The 27194-nt window shown below is 35.4% G+C and overlaps 6 protein-coding genes across 6 annotated transcripts; 3 read left to right on the top strand and 3 right to left on the bottom strand.

Moving 5' to 3' along the window:
* Positions 1 to 1806: 1806 nt before the first annotated feature.
* LOC116182273 (tumor susceptibility gene 101 protein) lies at positions 1807 to 3525 on the bottom strand. The gene is made up of 7 exons (XM_031502796.1): positions 3365 to 3525; positions 3229 to 3313; positions 2951 to 3180; positions 2801 to 2906; positions 2363 to 2751; positions 2183 to 2316; positions 1807 to 2134 (listed from the first exon to the last, which is right to left on the bottom strand). Exons 1-7 carry the CDS (start codon positions 3407 to 3409, stop codon positions 1948 to 1950), a joined length of 1176 nt encoding a protein of 391 aa, XP_031358656.1. The 5' UTR covers positions 3410 to 3525; the 3' UTR covers positions 1807 to 1947.
* Positions 3526 to 7752: 4227 nt separating this feature from the next.
* LOC116182264 (zinc finger protein 888-like) lies at positions 7753 to 9326 on the top strand. Its single transcript, XM_031502787.1, has 2 exons — positions 7753 to 8040; positions 8092 to 9326. Exon 2 carries the CDS (start codon positions 8094 to 8096, stop codon positions 9309 to 9311), a length of 1218 nt encoding a protein of 405 aa, XP_031358647.1. The 5' UTR covers positions 7753 to 8040; positions 8092 to 8093; the 3' UTR covers positions 9312 to 9326.
* A 3023-nt stretch (positions 9327 to 12349) lies between these two features.
* LOC116159476 lies at positions 12350 to 13185 on the top strand. The gene is made up of 3 exons (XM_031472453.1): positions 12350 to 12505; positions 12559 to 12893; positions 12943 to 13185. Exons 1-3 carry the CDS (start codon positions 12412 to 12414, stop codon positions 12979 to 12981), a joined length of 468 nt encoding a protein of 155 aa, XP_031328313.1. The 5' UTR covers positions 12350 to 12411; the 3' UTR covers positions 12982 to 13185.
* A 523-nt stretch (positions 13186 to 13708) lies between these two features.
* On the bottom strand, positions 13709 to 15948 carry LOC116166289 (gastrula zinc finger protein XlCGF46.1-like). Its single transcript, XM_031481201.1, has 3 exons — positions 15665 to 15948; positions 14335 to 15549; positions 13709 to 13770 (listed from the first exon to the last, which is right to left on the bottom strand). Exons 2-3 carry the CDS (start codon positions 15545 to 15547, stop codon positions 13709 to 13711), a joined length of 1275 nt encoding a protein of 424 aa, XP_031337061.1. The 5' UTR covers positions 15548 to 15549; positions 15665 to 15948.
* A 2226-nt stretch (positions 15949 to 18174) lies between these two features.
* LOC116159220 (protein lin-7 homolog C) lies at positions 18175 to 19215 on the bottom strand. Its single transcript, XM_031472169.1, has 3 exons — positions 19101 to 19215; positions 18654 to 19054; positions 18175 to 18602 (listed from the first exon to the last, which is right to left on the bottom strand). Exons 1-3 carry the CDS (start codon positions 19135 to 19137, stop codon positions 18447 to 18449), a joined length of 594 nt encoding a protein of 197 aa, XP_031328029.1. The 5' UTR covers positions 19138 to 19215; the 3' UTR covers positions 18175 to 18446.
* A 4894-nt stretch (positions 19216 to 24109) lies between these two features.
* LOC116160415 lies at positions 24110 to 24932 on the top strand. Its single transcript, XM_031473609.1, has 3 exons — positions 24110 to 24282; positions 24334 to 24653; positions 24710 to 24932. Exons 1-3 carry the CDS (start codon positions 24198 to 24200, stop codon positions 24797 to 24799), a joined length of 495 nt encoding a protein of 164 aa, XP_031329469.1. The 5' UTR covers positions 24110 to 24197; the 3' UTR covers positions 24800 to 24932.
* Positions 24933 to 27194: the final 2262 nt, after the last annotated feature.

The raw sequence follows: 27194 nt of genomic DNA, 5'->3' as shown, positions 1-27194 counted from the left end.
GCGTTTTCGATTGGCAAAACTCGTGCTGCACGAGTGCAATTTTTACGTTCTATTGGTAATTTTAGGGCAATTTTCTGTGTTCCATTGGCAAATGTGATGCAACAATTACGCACTCAGTGCAAATTTCGACGCACGAGGTCCGAGAGCTCGTGGAGCTGCTAGTTAACAAATTTTCAAAACAAACGTGCGACAATTTGAATTTGTTTCTTGCGTTGGGAGAGTTTTTTGTCGTCATCTAGCGATAGCGAAGATGATGAACTAGCCATAACTTCTATTTTACAAAAAGTTGCACTTACTCATTAAACTGAACGCCAAAAATTGGTCCTTTACAGGAATTTCAAATTTATATTCCTCATCGTTTATCATAAATAATCACAGAGTTGTATACCTAACTCTGTGTAAATAATACTGAAATCGTTTGTCATTTTTTAGAATAGAGATTGGTCGATTACCAAAATCTAAAATGAGGTTATGGACAAATGACAACAAATATTTACGAATATTTATGTTCCATTGAGAGCAATTTTCACATGGATTTCTTCAGTTTCTCGTGCAACACTCGTGCAGTACGAGTTTTGCCAATCGAAAACGCTATTAGAAAAACGTTAATGTGCGCAATTGACGGGCTAATTTCCAGGTTAACGGTTCAGATCCATTAAAGTGCGAAATTTCCATGAAATTAGTAGCAATCTGTAGATTACCTTGCACATAAAACATTCTAAATTGCTAAAGTGCGAAAAAGTATTGAAAAGAACAATACAAACACGTGATTCACGTATACAGTAAATGATTTCATTGCAGTACGGTTCTAAAAATGTGTTTACTACATACCTAATTTAGTTTGTTTCAAAAATGTTGTAATTATTTATCTTTTCAGAATTTGAACAAGATTTTCATTACGTAAATAAAATATTGAAACATTGATGCAGTCCCAAACTGAATAAACTAAACAAATATAATAGCAAACGAGCTTCTGGGTATGGTTATAGCTTGGCTATGCATATCACATGGCTAGAGCTATGCTCATTTTGAATTTTATGCAATTCGGTTAATAAGTAACCGTGATGTCAAAAGGGCCTTCTTAATTTTTTGGTCTACACTGCCAATTCACAGACTCCGATCTATGTACAAATTTGGTAAAGAACCCACCTGCAAAATTGCATAGTATCGGTCCATACGTTTTCGAGACATTGTGCTAACGGACAAACAGACCTCGCAAAATTATGAACTCGCTAGGAGATCGTTAATAATGTAATGTAATAAATTTTTAGTTGGGCTAGTTAGGTACGTACCTTTTCGGGTGATGCTTATTTCTAAGTACTGAAGCACCTTGTATATTAAAGTGCGATTGCTAGTGAGTTGCTAACTTCTCTTCACTACCATCGTCTTAAAAGCTGACGTGTGAGGTTATTTTTCAATTTTTGAGTTAATTTAACCGGTCGGTTTATTAAAAAGAAGAAAATGGTAAACATTACAATATATTCAATTTCAGCTTCATCCTGTCAAATGCTTTTAGGTTGATGTGGAGTTAATGTCTCGTTATGTCTCACCTATCAACCCTGCGGTATTTCCACATTTAACTTTCGTATTACTTGGAATTGGAATATTTTTCACGGCATGGTTTTTCGTCTACGAAGTGACGAGCACCAAACAGACGAGGGATATCAAGAAAGAGCTTCTCGTATCACTTGTGGCATCGATTTTCTCAGGTTTCGGGATTCTGTTTCTACTACTTTCGGTGGGAATTTATGTTTAGTGTAGGTTTAACTATTGGCTATGTTAATAATAGTATTAAAAATCCATTAATAAATTACATCTTAGAAAGTTATATTTTAATATTATACTCTGTGGATAAACAGTAATTAAAATTTTATATTGATCTACATGGTAAAGTCATGCGCTCGCATACTTCCCTTAAACATATGTGAAATTGCAACAAACATATACCTAAACGGTCAAGCCAGCTTTTTGTCTACATTTTTGCATAAGCGCTCTTAACATGAACTGTTTGCGTGATAACGTTCTAACTTGTCTTAAGAAGACATCAAGATCGATTACGCCTCTCCGCAGAGCTTCCCCCATGTAGTAAATGGCATCTTCAAGGGCAGCCTCTTCGGCAAATGCATTTAATAATCTGAAAAAAAATGTGAAGGTAAGGTTTTTAAGACAGCAAAACACTTACTGCTTATACAATGGTGCAGTTGTGATTACCGCATCATCGACATCTATCGATTCTTGACTGCTTAGCCTTTCAATGGCCTTGTCGAGCTCTTGTTCCTTGTCTTGCAAAATGGTAATATTTTTGTTAAGATCATTCTGAAATGTAACCATCAACATTAAGAACCAAAGACCTACTAATTACCTCTTCCTTTTCTAATCTGGCCAAAATAGCGTCCAATTTTGCTTTACCTTGCTTCAGTTCATCTTGAGTCCTACGCAGAGTATCTAATTCGGCTTGACTTTGTTGAAATTGCTCTTTCATCCGTCTCATTAGTTTTTCTTCGATAGCCGTTAACAACGACTCTCTAATGTGTTCCTCTTTAATTGTTCCAGTCATGCCAGCTGCAGGGACAGGAGGTTTATCAAAATTTGATGCTGGATAGGGAGTGTATGGTGGGTAGTTCGGATATTGGGGAAACCCAGTGTTCGTTGGAGGATAGGGAGGATATCCACTAAAGCCCCCTGCAGGCGGATACGGTGTGGGAAATGGCATAAATGAGTTACTTCCTCCGGGTGGTTGTGGCATATATGCTGGAAATAAGCAAGGAGTAAATCCATAACTGCAGTTACTTATGCTTACATGATCGCTGGTAAGGTAGGTCTTCTTTCGGTTTTGCAAAAACAGGCGGTTGCTCGCCGAATGTAACCATCATTACTTGAATTAAACCCAATACATCCGAAGAGTTCTAAAAATTACTGTTAATGGCTACCTAAGTACGAAAACCTTTACCAAATCCCACTCGTGCAGGTAGGGAAGATATATTTTGCCATTTTGATCGACATACATTGAAACTTTGATCGACATATCCGGTGTGGGCTTGACGTAACAAATGGGGGCATTATTAGGATGTGTATCCATTATCCATATACATATCGGAATATTGTAGACATTACTCTTATACCTAACCGGAATAGTTCCCTTTAAATGAACTAACTCCATTGGCGTTCCATCGTTAAAAGCTACAGTTAAAATGCAGAATATGACTTAATATAGTTAGCAATGCTTACTGTACGTGTCAAGTTGTGGAAATAATCCCTGATAACTACCAGTGATAGTTAAAATTTCTCGGAGCACTATATCTGGATTGCGATACTAAAAGCACACAAGATAGTGAACGCGGGTTTAACTATAAATAATCCTTACATTTGCGTTTGAGAGCCATTGTTTAACTCTGGATTCATCGACCATTATTAAACTTAAATTAAATAATGTTGTTCACAACAATGGAAATGACGTTTAATTTAGGAATTTAACATTTTGGATGCAAACCACTTCAGAAGTTGAGTCAGAAATCAGATAGGCGAACCGCAGTGACATCTTCCGGACAGAGATTAGACTTTTATTTGGCGCGAGATACAAAGTGATAGTAGAATCATTTACGATCGTAAAATGCTTTACCTATCACAACCACAAGTGGAAAACCCTCGGAAAACCCTGCAACAAACTGAATATAAATCGCATATTTTTCCTGTCAATGAGAGACAGGCGGTCGTGACATTGAAATTAGGGTAGCTGTCGAGTCCCGGGGCTTTAATAAATTCTATGTAATACGAACGGGAAAAAAATTAAAAACTCTCCAAATTGATAAACATTGGAACCGGTATTTCTGGAAAAATAATTTTTTGAGTTGCAATGAATAGAAATTCAACATATGGCAAAATTTATTGGATCAGGAAAACCAATTTCATTGAACAATGTAAGGATGAATTTTTCGATGAGACCATTGTATTGCAGTTTAAGTGTTTAACTATGTAGTGTTCTTCACCCCCAGGTTTTGATTAACTTCACAGTAGGGGATTCATCGTTGGTGCAATAAGTTATATGATTATAAATATTTTTATTTTTATGTACCACTTTATGCGAATGGCGGTCTCCGCGTAGATACAATTGCAGCACCCCTACGAACATTTTGAAGACTTTAAAACGTTGACGACCGCTGGTGTGAGCAATTGCATGCAAGTTGCAAGGGAAATTGCGAAAGGCGTGCGCAGTTTAATGCCAGCTAGTCAATTGCTGCAAGAAACTTGCATGCAATACAATAGAGGCTCAAGTTTCTAGGTCTGTGTATACGACCGTGGTATTGACCAAGGACGTTAAGTTTTGACAGTGCCGTCCAGGCGTCCACATTTTATTCAGTGGTCCACATTAAAGCTGGATTCACATGAATACGAAATCCGACGATACGGTCATCCGAAATGCTTATGATTGGTCAATAGTTTGAAATGTCAAGCACATTTCAAATTATTGACCAATCATAAGCATTTCGGATGACGGTATCGTCGGATTTCGTATTCATGTGAATCCAACTTAAGGCATTCTTAGAGGCGTTATATAAGATTTGACAACGTTGCATTTGAGAGTAGCTATTCACAGAACACTGTTCTGTGTAGCTAATTCATATTTCATAATTCATTGCGTTTTGTAAATTTTTGTTGGTAAGTGTGGGTAAGTGACAGGGGTAAGTTTCTACATTTGTTCTTTACAATTTGCTTCAAAGCTGAAAATATACGCCACCATTAAAACTTCCACTAAACATCACCTGTGGTATCACTACAAATGCTGCACTTACCTACCCAAATAGATTTTAGATATTCTAAAATAATAGAGTTGTAACACATTTCTTGATAACATTATTGTTTTTAGGAATGGACCGAGATAATGACACACCACTTGTTAAAATCGAACCAAAGCAGGAAGAAGAAATCCATTCCTCTCTTCAGGGAAACATTTTTGTGAGCAACGCTTTGGTTGGAGTAAAAGAGGAAATTATCGATCGTGGACAGTGTTCTAAATCTCTTATTTATAATGAAGTCTCAGAAGAAGTACAGCAACGTCACCTTTTAAGTCAGTGTAAAACAGTTTATAAAGATTTTAAATGTGCTTATTGTGATTATAAGACAGATGTTAAAAAGTACATCCAACGACATCTTTTAATACATAAAGTTTCAAAGGATTTTAAATGTGTTGATTGTGATTATGCAACAAATGATAAAGGCAACTTCAAACAACATCTTTTGAAACATAAAATTTCTAAAGAATTTAAATGTGCTGATTGTGATTATGGCACAAATGTCAAATGCCTCTACAAACAACATCTTTTAAAACATAAAATTTCTAAAGATTTTAAATGTGCTGATTGTGATTATTGGACAAATGTTAAAAAGTACTTCAAACGGCATCTTCTAAAACATAAAGCTTCTAAAGATTTTAAATGTGCTGATTGTTGTTATGGGACAAACGATAAACACGTCTTCAAACGACATTTTTTAACACATAAAGATTCCAAGGATTTAAAATGTGGTAGTTGTGATTATGAGACAAGTATTAAAAGCAGATTCAAACACCATCTTTTAATACATAAAGTATCGAAGGATTTTAAATGTGCTGATTGTGATTATGAGACAAATGTTAAATTCAACTTCAAACAACATCTTTTAAAACATAAAGTTTCTAAAGATTTTAAATGTGGCAATTGTGATTATGAGACAAATCATAAAGGCAACTTTACACAACATCTTTTAACACATAAAATTTCTAAGGATTTTAAATGTGGTAATTGTAACTATGAGACAAATTTTAAATCCGATCTTCGAAAACACCTTTTAAAACATAACGTTTTTAAGGGCTTGAAATGTGGTAATTGTGATTATGAGACAAACAATAAATATTGCTTTAACCAGCACCTTTTAACACATAAAGTTTCAAAGGATTTTAAATGTGCTCATTGTGATTATGGGACAAATCTCAAAGGTAATTTTAAAAAACATCTTTCAACACATAGTTTCTAAGGAATTAAATGTGCCGATTGTGATTATAAGATGAAATAATATATATTTGAAGATGAGGAGGGGATGGTTATCACATTGATGAAAGAATATTAAAATGATTAAATCATAAAAATTTGAAATTTGTTTTTTTTTCTATGTGATATGTATATGTACACTATAAATGTATTTTTAGCGCACTTTCCAACCGAAGTTGGAAGGCGCCGTCCGTGCGAGGCCTTAACTACTGATATTTCAGTTCGTCCTTTTTGCATTCGGTTGCTTATAGCTTTGGCACCTACTATGAAAAACCTTGACAATTAGTGTGCGTATGCGCAATATCAACTTTCTTATTTATAGTTATTTTTTGAAATTTTAACCACTAGTGACGACAAGCATATCCCATATTGTAAAATCAGATGTGCTCATACGCACTTTTTATTTATGGAGATTTTTTTGAAATTTAAACTAAAAATTCTTCTAGTAAAGGCCATTTTTATATTTTAAACACCAGGTATGAGCACGTGTAGACGGCGTAAGCTATGTGAAACCTTTTTTTCTATTTTTATCTGCTAAAGTATTGCAATATTATATAGGATGGTTTTTAAGGGTTGAAGAGGTACAAAATGAAATTACTAATATTTCAAGCATCTTGAATGTTTTAAATGGCACCATCTGAGATCATGTATATATGATCTAAGGGCACCATAGGTCATGAGATACGTCATTAGAAAGCTAATTTTTTCTAGTTCTTACTACCTTAATTATGAATTTTTTAAATTAGAAACTAGCGAAAAAAAAACTGTCACATTGTCCATATTTCACAAAAAGATTTGTTTCTTACGCAATACAATAGTTGTAGGTATATGCTCGTGCAATATGTATTACGTACGTGTTTTTGTCACTAATTAAACACCTGCCTTATTTCTTGCTTGTTAATTTAAAAGTATCTACTTACCAGCCCAGCGTATTGTAAGGTTTTCTAATTTTTCTGCATTATTTTATAATTTAACATCAGTAACAAAGGGAAAAAATAAAACTTTCTAATGACGTATCACATGGCCTATGTTGCAAAAAAATTCAAGATGGCGGTCGTACTCAAAAACCTTTGATTATATATAATCAAAATCAAAAACCGTATGTCTAAAAATTTTTTACATCCAAATATGTGACATAATTACAAATGGAAGCTTTCTAATTTTCATGTCTATATGTCCCAAACGCTTTGAGCATGAGAGCTTTGGTTCCATCTTATAATAGCGATAGCGCCCTATATTGATTTTTGGATTTTGACAAAAAGATGGCTAGTTTTCACCCCTAGTATAGATTTTGTAGTGGTAAAAATGATCTTAATCCCAAAATTTTAATGCAAATCGATGCGTTTTGAAAAAACTGCCAGGTTTTGTACTATTTTAAGTGTATCATATAGCGCATTTACGAAAATTGGAGCGGTAGATAACGGTATATACCGTAGCGTTCGAAAATATGATCGGTAATTATTTTACCGCGTTCTTTTAATTTAAACCGATTATTTGTCGTTAAATTATGAAGAGTGGTTGCAAATTTCTTGTAATGGCAGAGTAATCTTAGAAAAAAATTTCATTGCGGACGAACGTTTTATAGGGTTAGGTTTGGTGGTTTATCATATTAAACAGACGAAGTATCGTACGGTCTAATCAAAATTATATTTTAGGTTACTCATTCGTCGTTATTATAATCCCCCCTGGCTAGTGATTACAAGAATCATTTTACCTTTTTCATTTTAATGTAAAACCCCTAAAATCTTGATTTGGTTTGAATATGGCAACGCCGTCTATGAAACAAAAATAATTTAGTAAAGGGCACGCATTTAGCCACACGCAGCTGTTAACACAACTTCCCTTCCTGATGTTAGCTTTGTTTATTCATGATCATGAATAAACAAAGGTGTTAGATTTTGTTTGACTACTATAAGTTTGGAAGAAAGACAAAGTTCGTAAGACCGGTGGTGACTTATTAATTAACAATATTGTAGTACCTTTTGCCCATTTAATTGACCGTTGCGCCAAGCCAAAAGTAGGTGCCTTATGTTCTCTGTACACATTTCTGGATAACATTTGGTTTTAGGTATGGACAGAGATGATGGTATGCCACTTAAAATTGAACCAAAACAGGAAAAAGAAATTCATTTCTCTCTTGAGGGAAATATTTTGGTGAGCAACGATGCTTTGGTTGCAATAAAAGAGGAAATTACTACACTGGGTTCTAAATCCCTTTTTGATGAAGAAGTACAACATTCTGACTTTCATAGTGGTGTTTTAACTGGGTGTAAAATTGTTTCTAAAGATTATGAGACAAATTATAAAAGCAATTTTAAGTATCTTTTAAAACATACTTCAAAGGATTTTAAATGTGCTAATTGTGATTATGTGACTAACGTTAGCCGCAACTTGAAACGACATCTTTTATTACATAAAGTGTCCAAGGATTTTAAATGTGCTGATTGTGATTATGGGACAAATGTTAAAAGCAGATTTAAACGACATCTGTTGAAACATAAAGTTTCTAAGGATTTTAAATGTGCTGTTTGTGATTATGGGACAAGTAATAAACACTACTTGAAACGACATCTTTTAAAACATAAAGTTTTTAAGGATTTTAAATGTGCTGATTGTGATTATAGGACAAATGATAAACAAGTCTTCAAACGACATTTTCTAACACATAACATTTCTAAGGACTTGAAATGTGGTAGTTGTGATTATGAGTCAAATAGTAAACATAACTTGAGAAGACATCTTTTGACACATAAAGTTCTTAAGGATTTCAAATGTGGTAATTGTGATTATGAGACAAATAATAAACATAATTTGAGAAGACATCTTTTGACACATAAAGGTTTTAAGGATTTCAAATGCGGTATTTGTGATTATGAGACAAGTAATAAAGGCAACTTTAAACAACATCTTCTAACACATAAAGTTTCTAAGGATTTAAAGTGTGGTAATTGTAACTTTGAGACGAATTTTAAAAATGCTCTTAGAAAACACCTTTTAATACATCGAGTTTCAAACGATTTTAAATGTGCCCACTGTAATTATGGGACATATCATAAAGGCAACTTTAAACAACATCTTTTAACACATACAGTTTCTAGGGATTTTAAATGTGATAATTGTGATTATGGGACAAATGTTAAAAGCAGATTTAAACGACATCTGTTAAAACATAAACTTTCTAAGAATTTTAAATGTGCTGTTTGTGATTATGGGACAAATATTAAATACAACTTGAAACGACATCTTTTAAAGCATAAAGTTTCTAAGGGTTCTAAATGTGGTAAGTAATTGTGATTGACACAAATAAATAAATGTAGATTGAAAATTGTTATTCGTTACTTCTTATTCCGTATTTGTTATTTCATATTTCTTTTTCCTTATTTTTTTCATTGTGTGATTATACTCTCCTCTTATTTTGACAATTCCACCAGTGGTTTGCATTTCTTGACCAGTGGCGTACCTCCATTGTAACTTATGTTATTATGTATAATATAAATGAACAGAAAAGATATGCATAATAAACATTGCTTTAACCAGCATCTTTTAAAACCGACATAGAGTTTCAAAGGATTTTAAATGGGCTCACTGTAATTATGGGACATCTTATAATACATAAAGTTTCGAAAGATTTTAAGTGTGGGTAGGTAATTGTGATTATGAGACAAATTATAAAAGCAGCTTTAAACAACATATTTTAACACATAAAATTTCAAAGGATTTTAAATGTGGTAGAGGCAAACAACAAATATCGCCTTAAGCTGCACTTTTTAACACAAAGTTTCAAAGCATTTTAAATGTGCTCATTGCAGGGTTTGAAATAACTTGGTTTTTTTTTAAAGCCCCAACCCACTGGGCCCATTTGGGTTTTTTCGGGTAAAAGTGGGTAATAGTACTTTTTCGATCGCAATTAAACAATTGTACAATATGAAAAAAAAGGCGCCGCAATAGTGTGGTTGTGTGTGGTGGTGGTTCACTTTTACATTTTACTATGGGTAAGAATATTACTAAACGAACTCACATGTAAGTATCTATGTTTTATTTTTGAATTTTAAAAATTAAAAGTGACTGGTGTATAATTTGAAATATTATACAGTGAGTTTTTTTAAAAGGCGAACATAGGAGTTTGCATGCATTGTAATTTCCCTATGTTCGATTTAAAAAAAAAACACATCAATCTATGAGGTGTGCGCGGTTCACATTCCCAAATCGCGCAACTTGTGTTACTATGAACAGCAATTCTATTAAGTCTTTATGATGAAGAGCACTCGGTAAGATTTTTTAAAGAAGCCATGTGAGCCCATAGCAACTTTAGGATACATTTTTCTTAAACTTACGATAACTTGACCTCACAGGGCACGCACTGACACCACAACTCATTGTGAACCAACCTTCAATTATTTGTAGGTCATGTGCACCTGGTATTCTACTAATTTGATCTATTCAATACATAAATGAAGAAAATAAATACCGAAAACAATTACAATAAATGTTCGAAGTGTCCTCCTTGACATTATAAGCAATAACGTAACCGATTTCGTAATTAAATTGGACGGCGGTATTTTTAAAAATGTGAAAGCTGACAATTGTATCTACTACTCATTTGAACTACTCAATAGATGGATGTGTTTTTTTTTAATCGAACATAGGGAAATTACATTGCATGCAAACTCCTATGTTCGCATTTAAACAAAATTCACTGTACTTTTGCCATATAAATTTATTTCAAACCAGACAAAGTCGGTATCGGTTCCGGTTATCATAACTTTTAAAATATCGGTTCCGGTTCCAAATCAGAACCTTATAAATGCAATCGGTTCCGGTTCCAACTCCTGATTATGATCCAGTAGCGCCTTGATCGAGTGTATACGGTATATGTCTAAGAAATGGCTTGAGAACGTTTTTTCCAGGTGCTCTGAGAAGATATCGCACTGGATCGTTAATTTTACCCTAGGTCCCTAGCATACTTGAGGTGGCTGTTTCAATCTCAGAGTAAGACTTACTCTGAGGTTTCAATATCCCTCGGGTTCCCCGCCATAGATTGGGATCTTTGGCTTGAAGTTCGGCTATTAGGGTTGTCCAGTACGACCTTAACTTCGCGGATTTGCTTGATTTAACGTTTTAATTAGTTGGCGTCTTGTTCTTAGCCATATTATGCGCCGCAGTCTATTTTTGTTTTTGATCATAGCTATATATGGGTCGGAGGGTTGTTATTATCCGTTTTGGGCCTAGCTTGGATAGTGGTGACATGGTTTACAGCGTTAGTTATCCCCGTAGTTTCTTTATCAAAGTATTCATTTGCGTTTATCAATGCAGGACAGTTAATTGATTGATGTAATATAACGGACGATCAAAAATGAGTTGCTGTCGAGTCGCCTTTGGAAGTTCAAGTTAAGTATGTGATTTCACATGCAAACAAAAATTCCAAAGGTGACTCGAAATCAGCAGCTCATTTTTGATCGCATGGTACCTATGTTGGAACTGAGGTCAATCCACTCGGCTATTTATAAGTTTAGGAGGTGCGTGTTTTACCATGGACCCCCAGACTGCGCTGTGACTTTTTTCAAATCCTGCTGCAGTTTTTGACTGGAAAACAGGAATTATAACATATTTGATATTGTATTGGTGGATCCATATTTGGGATGTTATGATTCAAATTATCGAGTTTGTCTTTCAAATAAAAAACTTTTGGAAACGACAAACTCGATAATTTGGAAGGAAGTATAACAATTTAGTGTGCGGATTCATTTTGACTCTGATGTACTTGCCGAATTTTAAACATTAATAGGAATGTTAAAGTTTTTAATAAAGAAAGCATAGTTCTTTATCAAGGAATTTCTTATAATAACAAGACACAGCGTCATCGATATCGCATGACTAGCAGCACAGGATACCTTCACGAAATTGTTTATTATAAGAAACGATAATGAAATATCGAATTGGCGATCTTCCCGACTGGTACCTATCAATTTAAAAATTATTTTGTTAACACAAAGGAAATCAATACAATTATTTATTGTTGACAGGCGGAAGTATTTTTGGTGTAAGGGCCACTAGTAAATGACACGGCTAACAAAAATCTGGGCTCATTTTTTTTTTAATCCGAACTTGTGGGCCTTCCTTGCACGTTAATTGGGACCATGCGGGCCAAACTTCTAAATTATCATCATTTTCAAGAATTTCCCACAAAATAAAACATAAACGCAATGCGCCCACCTCTTGCTAGCGACTTAGCAGAGACCTTGGTGGTTCGAAGTGTGATTGGCTAGAAGCTTATGACGTGCATCCCCTCCTTTCCACCACCAACACCTCTTCATAAAAGCTCATCCACGCAAGAAAGCTCATTAATAATTCGTTGTCAAGTGCCTGAAATTATTTGCCAATTTTCAAAATGTTGGTTGTTGCGTTGGGCAAAGTTAAGCGTAGAGCCTTTGTTTATAAAGGAAGAACGTATTTAAAAGGAATCGTCCACTGTTGGCGCAGCGGTAAGTCTGAACTTTATTATTAATTGGTTTTCTTGCACCGCATTAACTTGCAGCTTTAACACTGTTCGGGCTGCTTCAAATATGCACCATCATGCGCCCATTTCTCGATAAGGCTCGCCAACAGCAAACCTTGTTCGACATTCCGGTAACTGCGGATGACATTGCCGAAATTACCAATCTGGCAATGGACAAGTACCTGCTTTTGTATGTGCTGTACCTTATCACGTTAACAATCCTACGTGGCCCACCGACCTCTTCGTTTCTAACTTCCGTATGCGTCATACTGACTTTATATGGGCTGGGTTTGCTCATTTTGAATTGGTTCATGCATCATCAAGTTGGTCATATATTTGCATCTCTGTTGGGAATATTAGTGGTTCAAGTAATGGTAAGTGTGCGATTCAATTTTAACTGGTGTGCAACTGTATTCGTTTTAGATTTTGATCGACTATTGCTTGCTACAAATCATTGGATAAAGATTCATTACCTATACTCTATACATTATTATTGTACTGTTTACTATTAGCGTCGATATTAGCTATCTAGGGGTTCGTAGTTAGACTGTAGCGTTAGTAATGGGAATGTTTTTGTAGTCATAGACATATGAGTACATGTCTATGTTTGTAGTTGGACATTGTTTGTAATGGAAATTTAACTGTATAACCTTCTTTATATAATAATTATATTGATTGCATTGAACCAGGTTGTTTATTCTGCATCGATTTCAAAAGTTGTAGATATCTAATCACCTACTTATTGAAGAGCCACCTTTATTACAAGCCCGTATGTAAGAGGGGTGATTCACAGTATTCAAGCCCTCCCCATACATGAAAAGCGAGAGATCAGTAGCAAATTAAGTGCTAGCGTTTTAGCTCTGAAGTTAATATTTGAATAATGTATATCTTGAGAGCAGGGTATGATTTTTGGGAAAAAAATGGACATAAACCTTGTGCCAAGTCGGTGCAAATATGTCACCTCTAGAATCCTACACATGCTACAGTTAATTGTTGTTATAATTTTATGTTATGCATTCATCGCATCAGAAAAAATGAAATTTGCTATACAGTATAATAATTTGTCGGCTGGGTATTTTTTTCTTGGTTAGTTTGTAATGTTCTTAGGGACCTCAGCCGACCTTATAAATATTGACTTACCCTGTACTTAGAGTTGGCAACCCTGGGGCACAAATACAAGCAGCGCCATCTAACTTTCCTTGTCGAAATGTCGGAATTTTCGCGCCACTTGCAAATCTCTGAAGCATTTGGCTGGGACGGCGCCATACGGAGCGAGTTTTAATTAGGAAGGACATCAAATGTGCCGGACGCCCGACATGAAGACACTTTTGTATAGCGTTGCGTACTCTACATTCTGTGCTACGGCGGCGATGTCATTTGTGTTGGAATGTGAGACACCACCAGATTTTTGTGCCTCCGCGACGCAAATCCAAACCGAAAAGCTAGGGGGGAAAAAAGAACCCGCAAGAAAAAAATCTGGCATAACACACACACAAATACAAGAAATAAATCAACTATAGCAACAAACAGAAATATAGCGATCATTAATATTATCAACAATCCACTGGGTAGATCAGATTACCTGGCTCTGGGCTGCTGGGTTAAATTAGTTAGCACATTTGAAATCTTTGCCAATTTTCTGTATTAGTGTTGTTTTACTTTTGAGTATTATCATTTTAGTATTTGTCTTGTAATGGCAATGAAAGCAATTTTAACAAGTGAGTTTAGACACTGTGCGAGTTAAAATGTGAGTTTTAAGATATTTTTTTTTTATGACAATAATCACATATTAGTACATTTAAAATCCTTACAAACTATGTTTTAAAAGATGTTGTTTGTAGTAGTACTTCACATTTGTGCCATAATCACAATTAGCACATTTAAAATCCTTAGAAACTTTATGTTTTAAAAGATGTTGTTTGAAGTTGCTTTTAATATTTGTCCCAAAATCGCAATTATCACATTTAAAATCTTTAGAAACTTTATGTTTTAAAAGATGTTGTGTGAAATTGCCTTTAGCATTTGTCCCATAATCACAATTAGCACATTTAAAATCCTTAGAAACTTTGTGTTTTAAAAGATGTCTTTTTAAGTAGCGTTTAACATTTGTCGCGTAATCACAATTATCGCATTTAAAATTCTTAGACACATTGTGTTTTAAAACATGTCGTTTGTAGTAGTATTTCACATTTGTGGCATAATCACAATTAGGACATTTAAAATTCTTAAAATCTGTATGTATTAAAACGTGTTGTTTAATATGGGATTTATAATTTGTCTCATAGTCACAATTAGCACATTTAAAATCCTTACAAATTTTGTGTTTTAAAAGATGTTGTTTGAAATTGCTTTTAACGTTTGTTGCATAATCACAATGATCACATTTAAAATCCTTGGAAACTTTGTGTTTTAAAAGATGACGTTTGTAGTCATATTTAACATTTGTGCCATAATCACAATCAGCACATTTAAAATCCTTACAAACTTTATGATTTAAAAGGTGTTGTTTAATATCGAATTTATAATTTGTCTCATAGTCACAATTAGCACATTTAAAATCCTTAGAAATTTTATGTTGTAAAAGATGTCGTTTGTAGTGGTATTTAACATTTGTCCCATAAGCACAATCAGCGCATTTAAAGTCCTTAGAAACTTTATGTTGTAATAGATGTCGTTTGAAGTCACATTTAACATTTGTACCATAATCACAAGTAGCACATTTAAAATCTTTAGTAACTTTATGTCTTAAAACATGTCGTTCGAAAGTGCCTTTAACATTTGTGCTAAAATCACAATCACCACATTTAAAATCCTTAGACACTATTTTACACGTAGTTAAAAGATGCAGTTGTAAGTCAGAGTGTTGCTCACGAAATTTAGAACATGGTGTACTAATGGTAACTTCGGTCTTTATTGTCACCAAAACTTCGTTGCTTACTGAAATATGTCCCTGAAGAGAGGAATTGATTTCATCTTCTTGTTTTGGCTCAATTTTAATGAGTGGTGTACCATCTGCATCTACATCCATACCTAACAACAATAACGTTATAAATAAATGTGTTAAAATCTGTTTTGGTTTATTAAAGATGTATTTTGGTATTAAATAGTACAGATCGAGATCCCAGAGCAACCACAATCTACTTACTTTCTCAGTAGGTAACTAAATTTGTTGAATATTAGTTTATAGTTATAACTACGCTACCAGGTAATTATTTGGCTAAAGTAATAAAAAAAAATAGTGAAATCATGATATATGCACTGATCTCTATTTAGGTCAGTGGATACATAACCGCCAAAGATTATTTATTTATGTCTTACGGGAGAGGCCCCAAAAACAGGGTGTTTCGAAATTTGCGCACACGGACAAGGGATGGGGGTGAACAAAAAGTTTCTCTTCTAGTTTTCCATCAAACCGGTATTTTTCGAGCTACCGCGGTTTTAAAAATCTCCGCCCCCCTACGCTGCGCCACTGGTTAAACTTAATAGTAACACATTTTTAAAAACAGAAGAAGGTTCAACATAAATTATAATTATGACGAGTACGTAATTACAACAGTTGTTCAAAATGTCCGTCGTCTGCTAGTAAACAAGCTTCAGCACGTCGAAAAAAAAGTGCCGGTCTGATCAAAAACTGGTAGAGGAACTTTTTATTCGGTTGTTGTTGTATAACACCATCCCACAGTCCGCGTGCGCGAATTTCGAAATACCTTGTGTACTCATATAATCAATGGTTTTTCACACTTATTGCTTGCATTTGCACTTTCACTTCACCGTTTTTTAATATAACGGTACCATATCCGATCTTGGCAAATCCCCACCAGGAGCACTACTCTTGGGATTTGTATGTGCGTCGCCATAGTATATCTAAGGATATATTGTGGCGTCGTTCCGGAACCTCCTCCAGTTCAGATGGTATCTGAAGATCCTGGACACGGTAACCTTAGACTAAAGTTGCATTTCGAGTTGAATGCCGCTAGGTATCTTTATCACTCCGGCATCTATAGTGGATTGAGCGAAACAGTTAACATTTCTCCTTAAGTTTACATCTCAAACGTAAGGGAAAAACTGCAGTTTTTCTGTCGAAAGTTGTTCAAAACAATCCTTACGGTTTGTTTAAATGGATACAACAATAGATACCAATCACCTAGAAGTCAGCAGTTCTCAACCGATTATAAATAGTTTGGATCCGAGGGAAAGTACATGATTGTACAGGGATACATATTGTTTGAGTGTGGGAAACTGTGAGTATAGCGGTATATGCAATAACAAAGGTTCTGATAAATAAAGTTTGCCATCTGAATCATTCGCAATTTTTGGTGAAAGGACATAACCGGCCCGTGTAGCGCAGTTCAGTGGAAGCTCGACTGCGGTACAGGGTCCCTGGTTCGAATCCGGGTTCGGGCATGGATATTTGTAAATGTATAGTGGGTTGGGTTGGTAGAGCAGCCTCGGCTGAAACCCCGCCCATTTAAAAATAAAGGCAAAATAAAAAAAAAATAATAATTTCTATGGCACGCTCAAGCAGTACTTTATTTCAGAAATTCCAAATCAAAAACATTTTGTAATGGAATGATGTATTTAATTGCTAGTACAATTTATGCAACTAAATGTACTAGAACTCTAGAACCATTAGCGGTACAGTATTTAAGCAGGAAATGCATTTTATAATTATTGCTAATTACTTAATTGTTTTAACTGTCTTCAATTATTTAACAAATTTGTAACCACATTACCACAGTGCAAGTCTTTGTATTTGAATTAAGCACAAAACCTTCGATCATACGATCGAAGCACAAAACCAAATGCGCCAGTACTACCATACATGGTGCCAGATGATGAATGCCGGGTAGCTATATCTTCAAATATTTTGACAATTTGACAATATACCAATGTCGATAAGAGGATTTCACCGCAAAAATTGTCGAGTTGAAAAAATATATAGGGTGTTTCATATGAATAAGCAATATAGATACCCAACATTTGTCATGGAGCACCCTGGATTGCAGTCCCAAAACCTGCAGACGTGGTGTAAAAATAGAATTTATTACATTTACAGTGGGTCAAAATAATTGGAGGTAGATAGAACCAAAACCAGAGTTTTTTTTTTCAAATAAATCAATGGTCCAAATTGGATCGTTTGGGAACTAATCGCTTAAAAGTCCCAAAATGTATGTTTGAACATAACGAAATCAAGCTTAGTTTTTGAAAATGTAAGCATCTTTTGAGATGACTTCGACAAGAAAATGTGAATAGGAAAGTTGTATGAAAAAACCCTTCAACATGAAATCAAACATAAGATACATACCTTGCTCCAAAGTTGTTTCTGAGATGGTAGTCACCAATACAGATTTTAAAATTCCCTCAAAAGGGTTGTTGAGATGGATGTGGAAAATAAGAATAAGAATACGAATTTTTTTTAACTTAAATTCTTAGATACTGGTCAGGGTGCAAATTGTGCTGAGAGCATCCTACCTGCATACAGTTAGGAGGATTGTGCTTCCAAAATACTGAAAACTTGACACAAAGCAACAGCCCAAGACAACAAAACACATGGAAGAAATTCAAAATATACTTCGAAATCCAAATTTTCACTGTTTTTTAGCAAACACACATATGTTAGTAGGTACCATAGAAACAACAAAACGAGCTATTAAATAAAATTGAAGAAATTTTTTATTTCCGTAAGATATAGGTGACTGTAAGTGAAAATTGTGCAAAAATATAGTGCACACAATCCATATAGACTACTCAATAAATTATCCATCAACCTTAAAACTTAAAGAATAAATAACGTACACATAACTTAATGCCATAGATGTGATACGAACTGACACCGAAAAAAGGAGATTTCACTCGCCCTTTAAACCAGACTAAACCTTTAAGATCACGAAATAAGTTAACAAAAAGAGAAACTATACCAATACTGCTTAAGTAAATTGTTGCTTCCTCCGTGCCCGCTGTTTGTCAAAACGTAATTCCATTTCCTCCAACACTTTGGGAGTGTACCGCACAACCAATTTGACAGACCCATGTGCTTGTTTCAGCAGCTCAACTGCTTTCTCGTGATTTTCACCCTCGACAGACTGAAAAAGGAGGCATAAAAATGAGGCTGAAACACCAGGTGAATGACTTACAACACCGTTGACGCTTAACAACTGATCGCCTCTCTTTAAACCACCGTGCCTATCGGCCACTCCGCCGGGTATAATTCGTGAAATGTAAATCGGCGAGTTCTGCTCCTTGCCACCCATCACGTTGAAACCGAGGCCCTCTTCTGTTTTAGGCAGCTCGACGACACGAGGATGGGCGTGTCCTTCACTGGCGGCAAATGCGGCGACCGTCGCCTTGGCCGTTGCGGAAGCGCGAACGTCTTGAGAGCCCTGTATGTCGACTGTTTCGTACACATGCTCGTACACCTCCTTTACGGCGTTGAGAAAATCGCTTTGCAGTACCTTTTGCAGAGCTGCCAGCTTAGTTGCGGGGACCTCTCCATTTTTTTGCAGCTTTTCCAGTAACTCGATGGATCGTTTTATGTCTGGAAAAGTATACTGACAAAATCGGTACAAAACAAAGTTTATTACCTCGAGACAAAGTTAATGGTTCGCCAATTTGTGCCATTTCAATCACTTTCTAAAAAATTATTTACAATATGAGTGGGTCTAGAATTTTGACATTTGCTTCTGCACTGGAACTACAATTTTCAATGTGAACTAATAACTGTCATTTGTAGATGCAATGACCGTTAAGATATTGGAACTACCTAATCCGCAATATACATGGCGTTCCCAAACGATAAAATAAATTCCATCACGTGTAGCATTCTCCAAACAAAAACAGCAAAGTACCTTACCTTTTATTGCGGTGTCATTTGTCTGGCACTCGTAAAGTAAATGAAGCACTTATTGTTTAATTTGAACCCATAAAAACTGAAAAAAAAGCTGCAAACGTAACCGAAAATTATATTATACTATCAGAACCGGTGTACAAGAATTTTTAAAATATAATTCTAAGTAGTGCGGAACCAGAACCTAAAACTCATATATGGGTTCCATCCTGCGATTCCATTTACAAAATATAAAAATCTAGGCCCGATTAAAACTCATAAAACGGATTACAGATATGCATACAATTTTACTCTCATTTTTATTTTGTAATCTAGACATACGTATAATGCATTTTGTGAAATATATTAATAATGGAACATTATTTCAATGTACCTATCTATATGGAATAAAAATAAATATTCAAATTGTAGTAGCGTACCAAATCAGGATGCTTTCAGCGTACGGGCCTGATGAGCCTAGTCAAAAACAAAGGCGCTCAAAACCGCTTTTGTAACGTAGTGCTGTCATTAAATTTGTTCCTTTCAATGAGAAAAGCTCCGGAGCAGCTGCGATTTGTAGATAACGCCTAAGTAATATGGTCCAGGTCAAATGTGTTATTTACATATTCACAATTAGAACATTTAAAAACTTAAACTGTTATGCGAGCTGTTATGTTTTAAAAGGTGTTGTTTCAGATAGATTTTACATTTTGTCCCAAACTCACAATTAGCACATTTAAATACTTAGAAGCTTTATGTTTTAAAAGATGTTGTTTGAAGTAGTATTTATCATTTGTTTCATAATCACAAGTAGTGCATTTAAAATCCTTTGAAACTTTATGTTTTAAAAGGTGTCGTTTGAAGTTGTTTTTATTATTTGTGCCATAATCACAATCAGCACATTTCATATCCTTAGAAACTTTATGTGTTAAAAGGTGTAGGTTAAAGTTAGATTTATAATTTGTTTCGTAATCACAATTACCACACTTCAAATCCTTAGAAACTTTATGTTTCAAAAGATGTTGTTTTAAGTTCTGTTTTTTATTTGTTTCATAATCACAATCAGAACATTTAACAGCTTTAAAAACTTTATCTGTTAAAAAATGTCGTTTAAATCCGTGTTTATCATTTGTCCCATAAGGACAATCAGTACATTTAATATCTTTAGAAACTCTATGTTTTAACAGATGTCGATTGAAGAGGTATTTACGATTTGTCCCATAATCACAACTAGTACATTTAAAGATCTTAAAACCTTTATGTGTTAAAAGGTGTTGGTTAAAGTTAGATTTATAGTTTGTCTTATAATCACAATTACCACATTTCAAATCTTTAGACACTTTATGTGTTAAAACATGTCGTTTGAAGTAGTGTTTATCATTTGTCTTCCATTCACAAGCATCACATTTAAAATCCTTAGCAACGATATGTGTTAAAAGGTGCTGTTTAAAATGGGCTTTAATATTTGTCTCATAATCACAATCACCACATTTAAAATCTTTCAAAACTTTATGTGTTAAAAGATGGTGTTTGTAATTGCCTTTAACATTTGTAGCATAATTACAATGAGCACATTTAAAATCCTTAGACACTTTATGTTTTGCAAGATGTCGTATGAAGTTACTTTTAACATTGGTACCATAATCACAATTAGCACATTTAAAATCCTTAGAAATGTTATGTGTTAAAAGGTGTAGGTTAAACTTAGATTTATAGTTTGTCACATAATCACAATTACCACATTTGAAACCCTTAGAAACCCTATGCGTTAAAAGATGTCGTTTAAAGTTGCCTTTATAATTTGTCTCATAATCACAATCAGCACATTTAAAACCGTTAGGCACTATTTTACACTGTACTTCTTCGTTATAAATACCTTCAGAACACGGTGTACTAATGGTAATTTCGTTCTTTATTGTCACCAAAACTTCATTGTTTACTGAACTGTGTCGTTGAAGGAAAGAATGGATTTCCTCTTCTTGTTTTGGTTCAATTTTAATGGGAGGTGCACAATCATCTACATCCATACCTAACAATACTCTTAAGACTATGAAAGAGAGACTGTGTCACATTCTTTGATTATATACGTATTTTGTATTATCATATGGGCGCGTTCAATCGTATTCAGCGCTTACCACGAACTTATAAAAAAGATGGATTGCTATTGCTTGACATGGAGCAATACTACGCGCAAGAACTTGCAGAAAGAAATTGCAAGGTCAAATCCTTGCATGCAATAAGCATTGCATGGTATTTGACATGGTGCAATTCTATTTCAATTGCCACATGTCTGCCAACAGAAGAAACATATGGATTTGTCAACAAAGTTGTTAACCTCAAATGAAAATTAAATTTTGATTGCTTGAAGAAACATGAAAATTACAAGAATAAATAAGATTAGTAAAAACAAGTAATGAGTGCGTCTCTCAGCATCACAGTTGCCGCCGCTGTATTTTACTAGGTTGGTGCCACAAAAACAACTAGATTTATCCCTAGAATTGCACGATTCATGCAAGAAAAATAGCACCGGTCCTATAAAAATTGCATGCAAGTCTCTTGCAGTAATTGATCAGCTGGCTTTGAACTGCGCATGCCTTTCGCAATTTTTCTTGCAACTTGCATGCAATTGCAATTTTTATTGCTCCATGTCAAGCGGGCTAGTGAATTGACAAATGACACCTACATGGGGGCAGTCGCTTGCGCGAAATTCAAATCAACTAAAATAAACAAGCATTCTATGCAACTGTTTGATCAGCAGTCCATCTTAATCATTGAAATAAAAAACTATGGAAGGAGGGCTACATACATATAACGTACGTTTCTTGGAATCCAATTAGGCTTCTCAATATTGCCGACTTTGATAATTAATTGACATTAAACGGTAAAATGAAACACAATGGACTGTAAATCGTGTAATATAACAAAGTCAAAGCTACAGTAGAAACGAAACGATTGTTGTGATACAGATCCATTGCCGTAGTGATAGTATGTAAAACAACATTTTGAAATAGGTACATCTACTTTTCAGATTTCTTTTAGACAGTGAATGGCAAGATAGATGGATTTCGTTTATAAGAAGTGGTGAATCTGTCTGTGGTAAAATGTATGTAATTGCCGTACTATCCGCCAAGAAATTAAATATATTAAATATGTGTACGCCACTGCGCGTATGAACGCCGCCATATAGAAACCTAATAGGATCCTAGCTAATAATACATAAGCTCCTTCCCGTCTTTTATTTCAATGATCTTCATTTATAAGTTCGTGGCGCTTATACATCAACTGTTTCACCGCCCAATTTCCGTCGATTAAATTGGCTGAACGCATTTTACCACTTAAGTATATATATATGCATTTTACCTATACCGTTTCTGAAGGACTGCCAGGAGGTGTAGGTGTTGAATTGAAAGTTGATCAGATACTTTATGCTTGTACTTGGTACAGGTAACAATAAATGAGGTTGTCAAGATACATGAGGGCTTTACTCCCACGGCCACCCACTGCTGGCTATTCTAGCGGAAAGCGTTTTCGCTAGGAAAACTGGCGGACGCTGTTATATGCGCCAAACGACCGCTACCTTGGCGGCTACAAGCGAGATCCCCATGGCACCCAGAAATTACCACAGAAATATACCTGGTGATAAATCAACATGAGTCATAAGTGATAGCATCTCTATTTGCTATTATTACAAATTTATCGCATTATACGTGGGTGGCACAAAATTTTGCACAAAAATATATGTTTTGATATACCACGTTACCAACTATAAGTATAAATGCTTTCAAATTCAGACTGTCCGCAGTCATTTTGGATTAAGGCTGATTCTCACTATACATAACGTTTCCATACCATATCCATTCCATAACCATTCCGTAAATTATTATAGGCTACGAAATTGACCTTTAAGTGATATGTGCGTAAGACATTCAGTCGCGCGCTAATACACATTCGCCTTCCATTCCATATGTGAACGGAAAGGAGAATGTGTATTAGCGCGCGGCTAAATGTCTTACGCACATATCACTTAAAGGTCAATTTCGTAGGTATAATAATTTACGGAATGGTTATGGAAAGGATATGGTATGGAAACGTTATGTATAGTGAGAATCAGCCTTTAAGTTGTATTTTTATTTTAGGTGAAACGTTTCATTGAATAGGGACCCTTGCCGCTGGACTGGACATCCTGTGTATAATAAAACTTCGACTTTAGCTTGCTGTTTATACTGAATGAAAGCATATATTGAAGTACCTAATTGCAGTCTTTGATTATAAAATATACAGTCTATATTCAAAGGTTGCAGTTATCAAAGAATTCCTTTATAAACAACAACTGTTTATTGCAAGAAAGCGTTCACCGTGAATTGCAAGTATTTATCGATACATGACTAAGAAGGAAAGGCAGTACTTTATCGCACTTAAGAATTCCAAATAAACGAATGGAAATTACCTGTGTGACTAAAATTTAGGCGCAATTTTGAATTTTACCTAATTGAACTGAAATTCAAACAGTTAGCTACCCTTTTATCATAAATTAATCAATTTTGTTTGAGAATTATGGTTAGGTACCTACCATTAAAAATTTTCATTAATTCTATTACCTATCTATTTGGTATCTATCTAAAAAATAAGGCATCCAAGTTTAAAAATTACATAAATTTCGTAACAAACAGAAAAAGGCGCGCCCATATCGTTCCTATACTCGTTTGCGCGTGGTCACAATGACAGTTGTGATTGGTTATAGCTGCTGACGTAGGACTCTCCCCTGCCTTTCAGTATCGTCCTTGTATAAAAGCTCTCAGAACGAAAACCCCCCTCATATAATTTTTGAACTTCGTGCCTTTGCTTTAATTTCAAAATGTCTTTAAAAATGTCTGTGCCCACTCCTACGAGAATAGAAACCTTTGTGATAATTATGAGTACTTTCGCGAGCCGCAGGAGCTGTAAGTATGATTTTTAAATTTAAAATTGTCGTTATAGGGTGAATGTTGTAGGCTTAATCTTGTTTGGTCTGGTGATGGTGGCAGTATTGGCCGGCACAGATTTCTTTAAAGGAATGTACGACATTTGCGGCGTTAAAGAAGATTCGACAATATACCAGGCAGTGATGTGTAACGTTTACGTCATTTTGTACATTACGTACCTACACATCATCACCGTACCATCAGCCTTGCGGAATCTGGCGTTCCTTCTCAGTTGGCCTGTATTCACACTCTTGTTCCGACTCGCAGTGTTTTGCACGTTTGTTCCTGTTGTGAAGATTTCGGCGACTGGAATAAGCGCAATGATTGGATGTCTGATAGCTACAATGATAGTACGTTCGCCTACAGATCTTAAAGTCTTTCATATACTAACGTCGCGTTGTTCCAGGTCCTTGTCGACTTTTTGCTTATTGAAAGGCGCAAGAAAGGTACAGTAGAAGTAATGGAAGACGCCGAAGATGAAGAAATATTGGCTTAATTATTCAGCATGGAGTTTAATTTTTTAATGGTTTTGGTAGATTAGCTTCATTTCACTATATATATCAATTGTTCAACTTGGGTGTAGATCTAGTAGATAGTATAGTTTGTGTGGAAATAAATATATACATGTACATGTAAGCGATCGCGTTTTAGTGTTAAATTAATTCGTTTGGAGATGGTATATAGAGGCAAATTTGCAAAAAAGGGCAGTACAGTAAACTTAAAAGCTACTCGTTGTTTTGGGACAAATGAAAACAAGTAGGTATTACAAATTGCGCATGCCTCATTTTAACCAATCGAAAATCAACATGTTTGCGTTAAACTGGACTGAATTTCACTCAATTTATGGTACAATTCGGCGTTTAGTTTATTTCAACCAGTCGAGCTTTACCAAACAGTTTGAACGTCATGTCGGCTGGACTAGCAGGATTCATAAATTCGATTGGTTAGATTTGAAAAATGGCCGCCACTCACATAAATATCCAACTATGTGCTCGACGAGGGCACAACCGTTACAATATAATAGAACGCATAAAAGTTATTTAATGTAAAGAAATCTAACCATCCGCGTACATTATATACATTTAATCGGTAACACATTTACGTATACAGTGACTTTATAGAGATAGTAGACACAATTTTTGATTGGTTGTTAGGATCGGCGGCCATGTTGCATCGAGTAGGTATATATAATATTGTGTTGTAGTGTACGCAACACGTCATACGTGTATTGTGTGTTGCCTACTCCTAATTTAAGTTTTCTATGCAACATGGCGGCGGGTTGCTTAGCGACACTTACCGGCTCTGATGCTGTAATAACTCACCTACCGGACTCAAATTGATAGTGTAATCGAACATCTACCGGACAGTATGAAATAAAAATGTTTAATTGTAGGATCCATATACCTTGTCATGTGAAATTGTGATCGTATAATAATAAATACCGTTTATTCACAGACTTTCGCAAGAACAACGAAAAAGTGTAAACTCCTATACCAAAGTATAGCAATTTAGTCCCGGATCAATCAAAAACAAGATACCCTGTTGTCACCACTGTTCTAATTTGAGTCACTGTATTTAGGTATTCTATAGAGATTTAGCTATACTTAAAAGCGCCCTCTATTGAGCAGAAGTATAAACATCTACCTGTCAAAACTGAAAAATGGCGCTTATGAATGTATGCATTAGATGTCGCTGCCAAAAATTTAAAGCTAAAGTCACTAAATATAGAAAGTACCGCAATCCATTGGGCTCGTGTGTTAGAGAGAGAACGCATGATTTTTGCCCAAAAATGGCGGAACTTACCAGATACTTTAATGTTAGGGATTGTTCCACCTGTTTGGAGATATCTGTATATATTTTTAAAAAACATGACAGTACTATGAAGTTAGGTTATAAAAAATGACAGCTATTTAGATTTTATTTGTCAATTTTTTTAAGGTGGCAGCAAATTTGCCCAAAAATGGCGGATGATTGCGGTACTTTCTATATCTAGTGACTTTATTTAAAGCGAATCGTCAATTAAACAATGGTGGCTCAGCTTACTGTCTATCGTAGCAATTAGTCGATCTATTGTCCCTAGGTGTTATAGAAGAGTGTGGGCCCCCGTCTGCCAGCCTCGTCGTGTTGGTCCCAAACAAGGGTGGAACTTTTCGTCTGTTTGTCGAGTGCCACGATCGCCGACATGTATCCCAAACCCCGTTTGCACGAACAATTACAATTTTCTAAGTGTCGGTTGCCAGCGAGGACCGAAATAAAACGTGTTTCACTACACCTTCCGGAACTCTTCGATTTTCGATGATGCCTTTCGGACCGCGGAATGCCCCCTCGACGTTTGTGCGTTTCATGGACCGGTTCCGTGCAGGTTTGGGCCTTCACGGAGTATTCGTGTACTATGTTCTTGTGTTTTCCGAAACATTTGAACAACACTTTGGGCGCGGAGAGAAAAGTGCGCGTTCGGTCAGGAGTCCATACAGTAACTAACATTACTAAGACCATGTAATCACACCCCGTGGTGGATCCTGAAAAGGTATCTGCCATTCAGAACTTGTCGTGTCCGAGTGATAAAAAACAAGTTCACAGTCCAAACATGCTCCTGGTATAGAAAGATTATAAAAAAATTTTTGGAGAGTGCTCCTCCGCTTATACTAACGCATGGATGCCGGCAATTGTGCTATTGAATGAATTCAGGTAATTTCGGTAGATTGGGTCTTCATTGTAGTGGATACAGACGCAAAATACGTTGAGGTGTTCGCTCTAGGTAGAGCCACGGCTGGAGCGTATGCCAACGCCAAGACACTAATTCACGAAGTGATCCTGAGGTATGGAACATTCCGGTCTCCGGAAGATGATAGCAGATAACGGGGTCCAGTTTATTAGTGATACTAAGCATC

Source organism: Photinus pyralis, unplaced genomic scaffold (assembly GCF_008802855.1).
Source record: "Photinus pyralis isolate 1611_PpyrPB1 unplaced genomic scaffold, Ppyr1.3 Ppyr1.4_LG1, whole genome shotgun sequence".
Taxonomy (NCBI): Eukaryota; Metazoa; Arthropoda; class Insecta; order Coleoptera; family Lampyridae; genus Photinus; species Photinus pyralis.
Note: the sequence above shows the minus strand (reverse complement) of the source record. Positions and strands in the feature narration are given on the sequence as shown.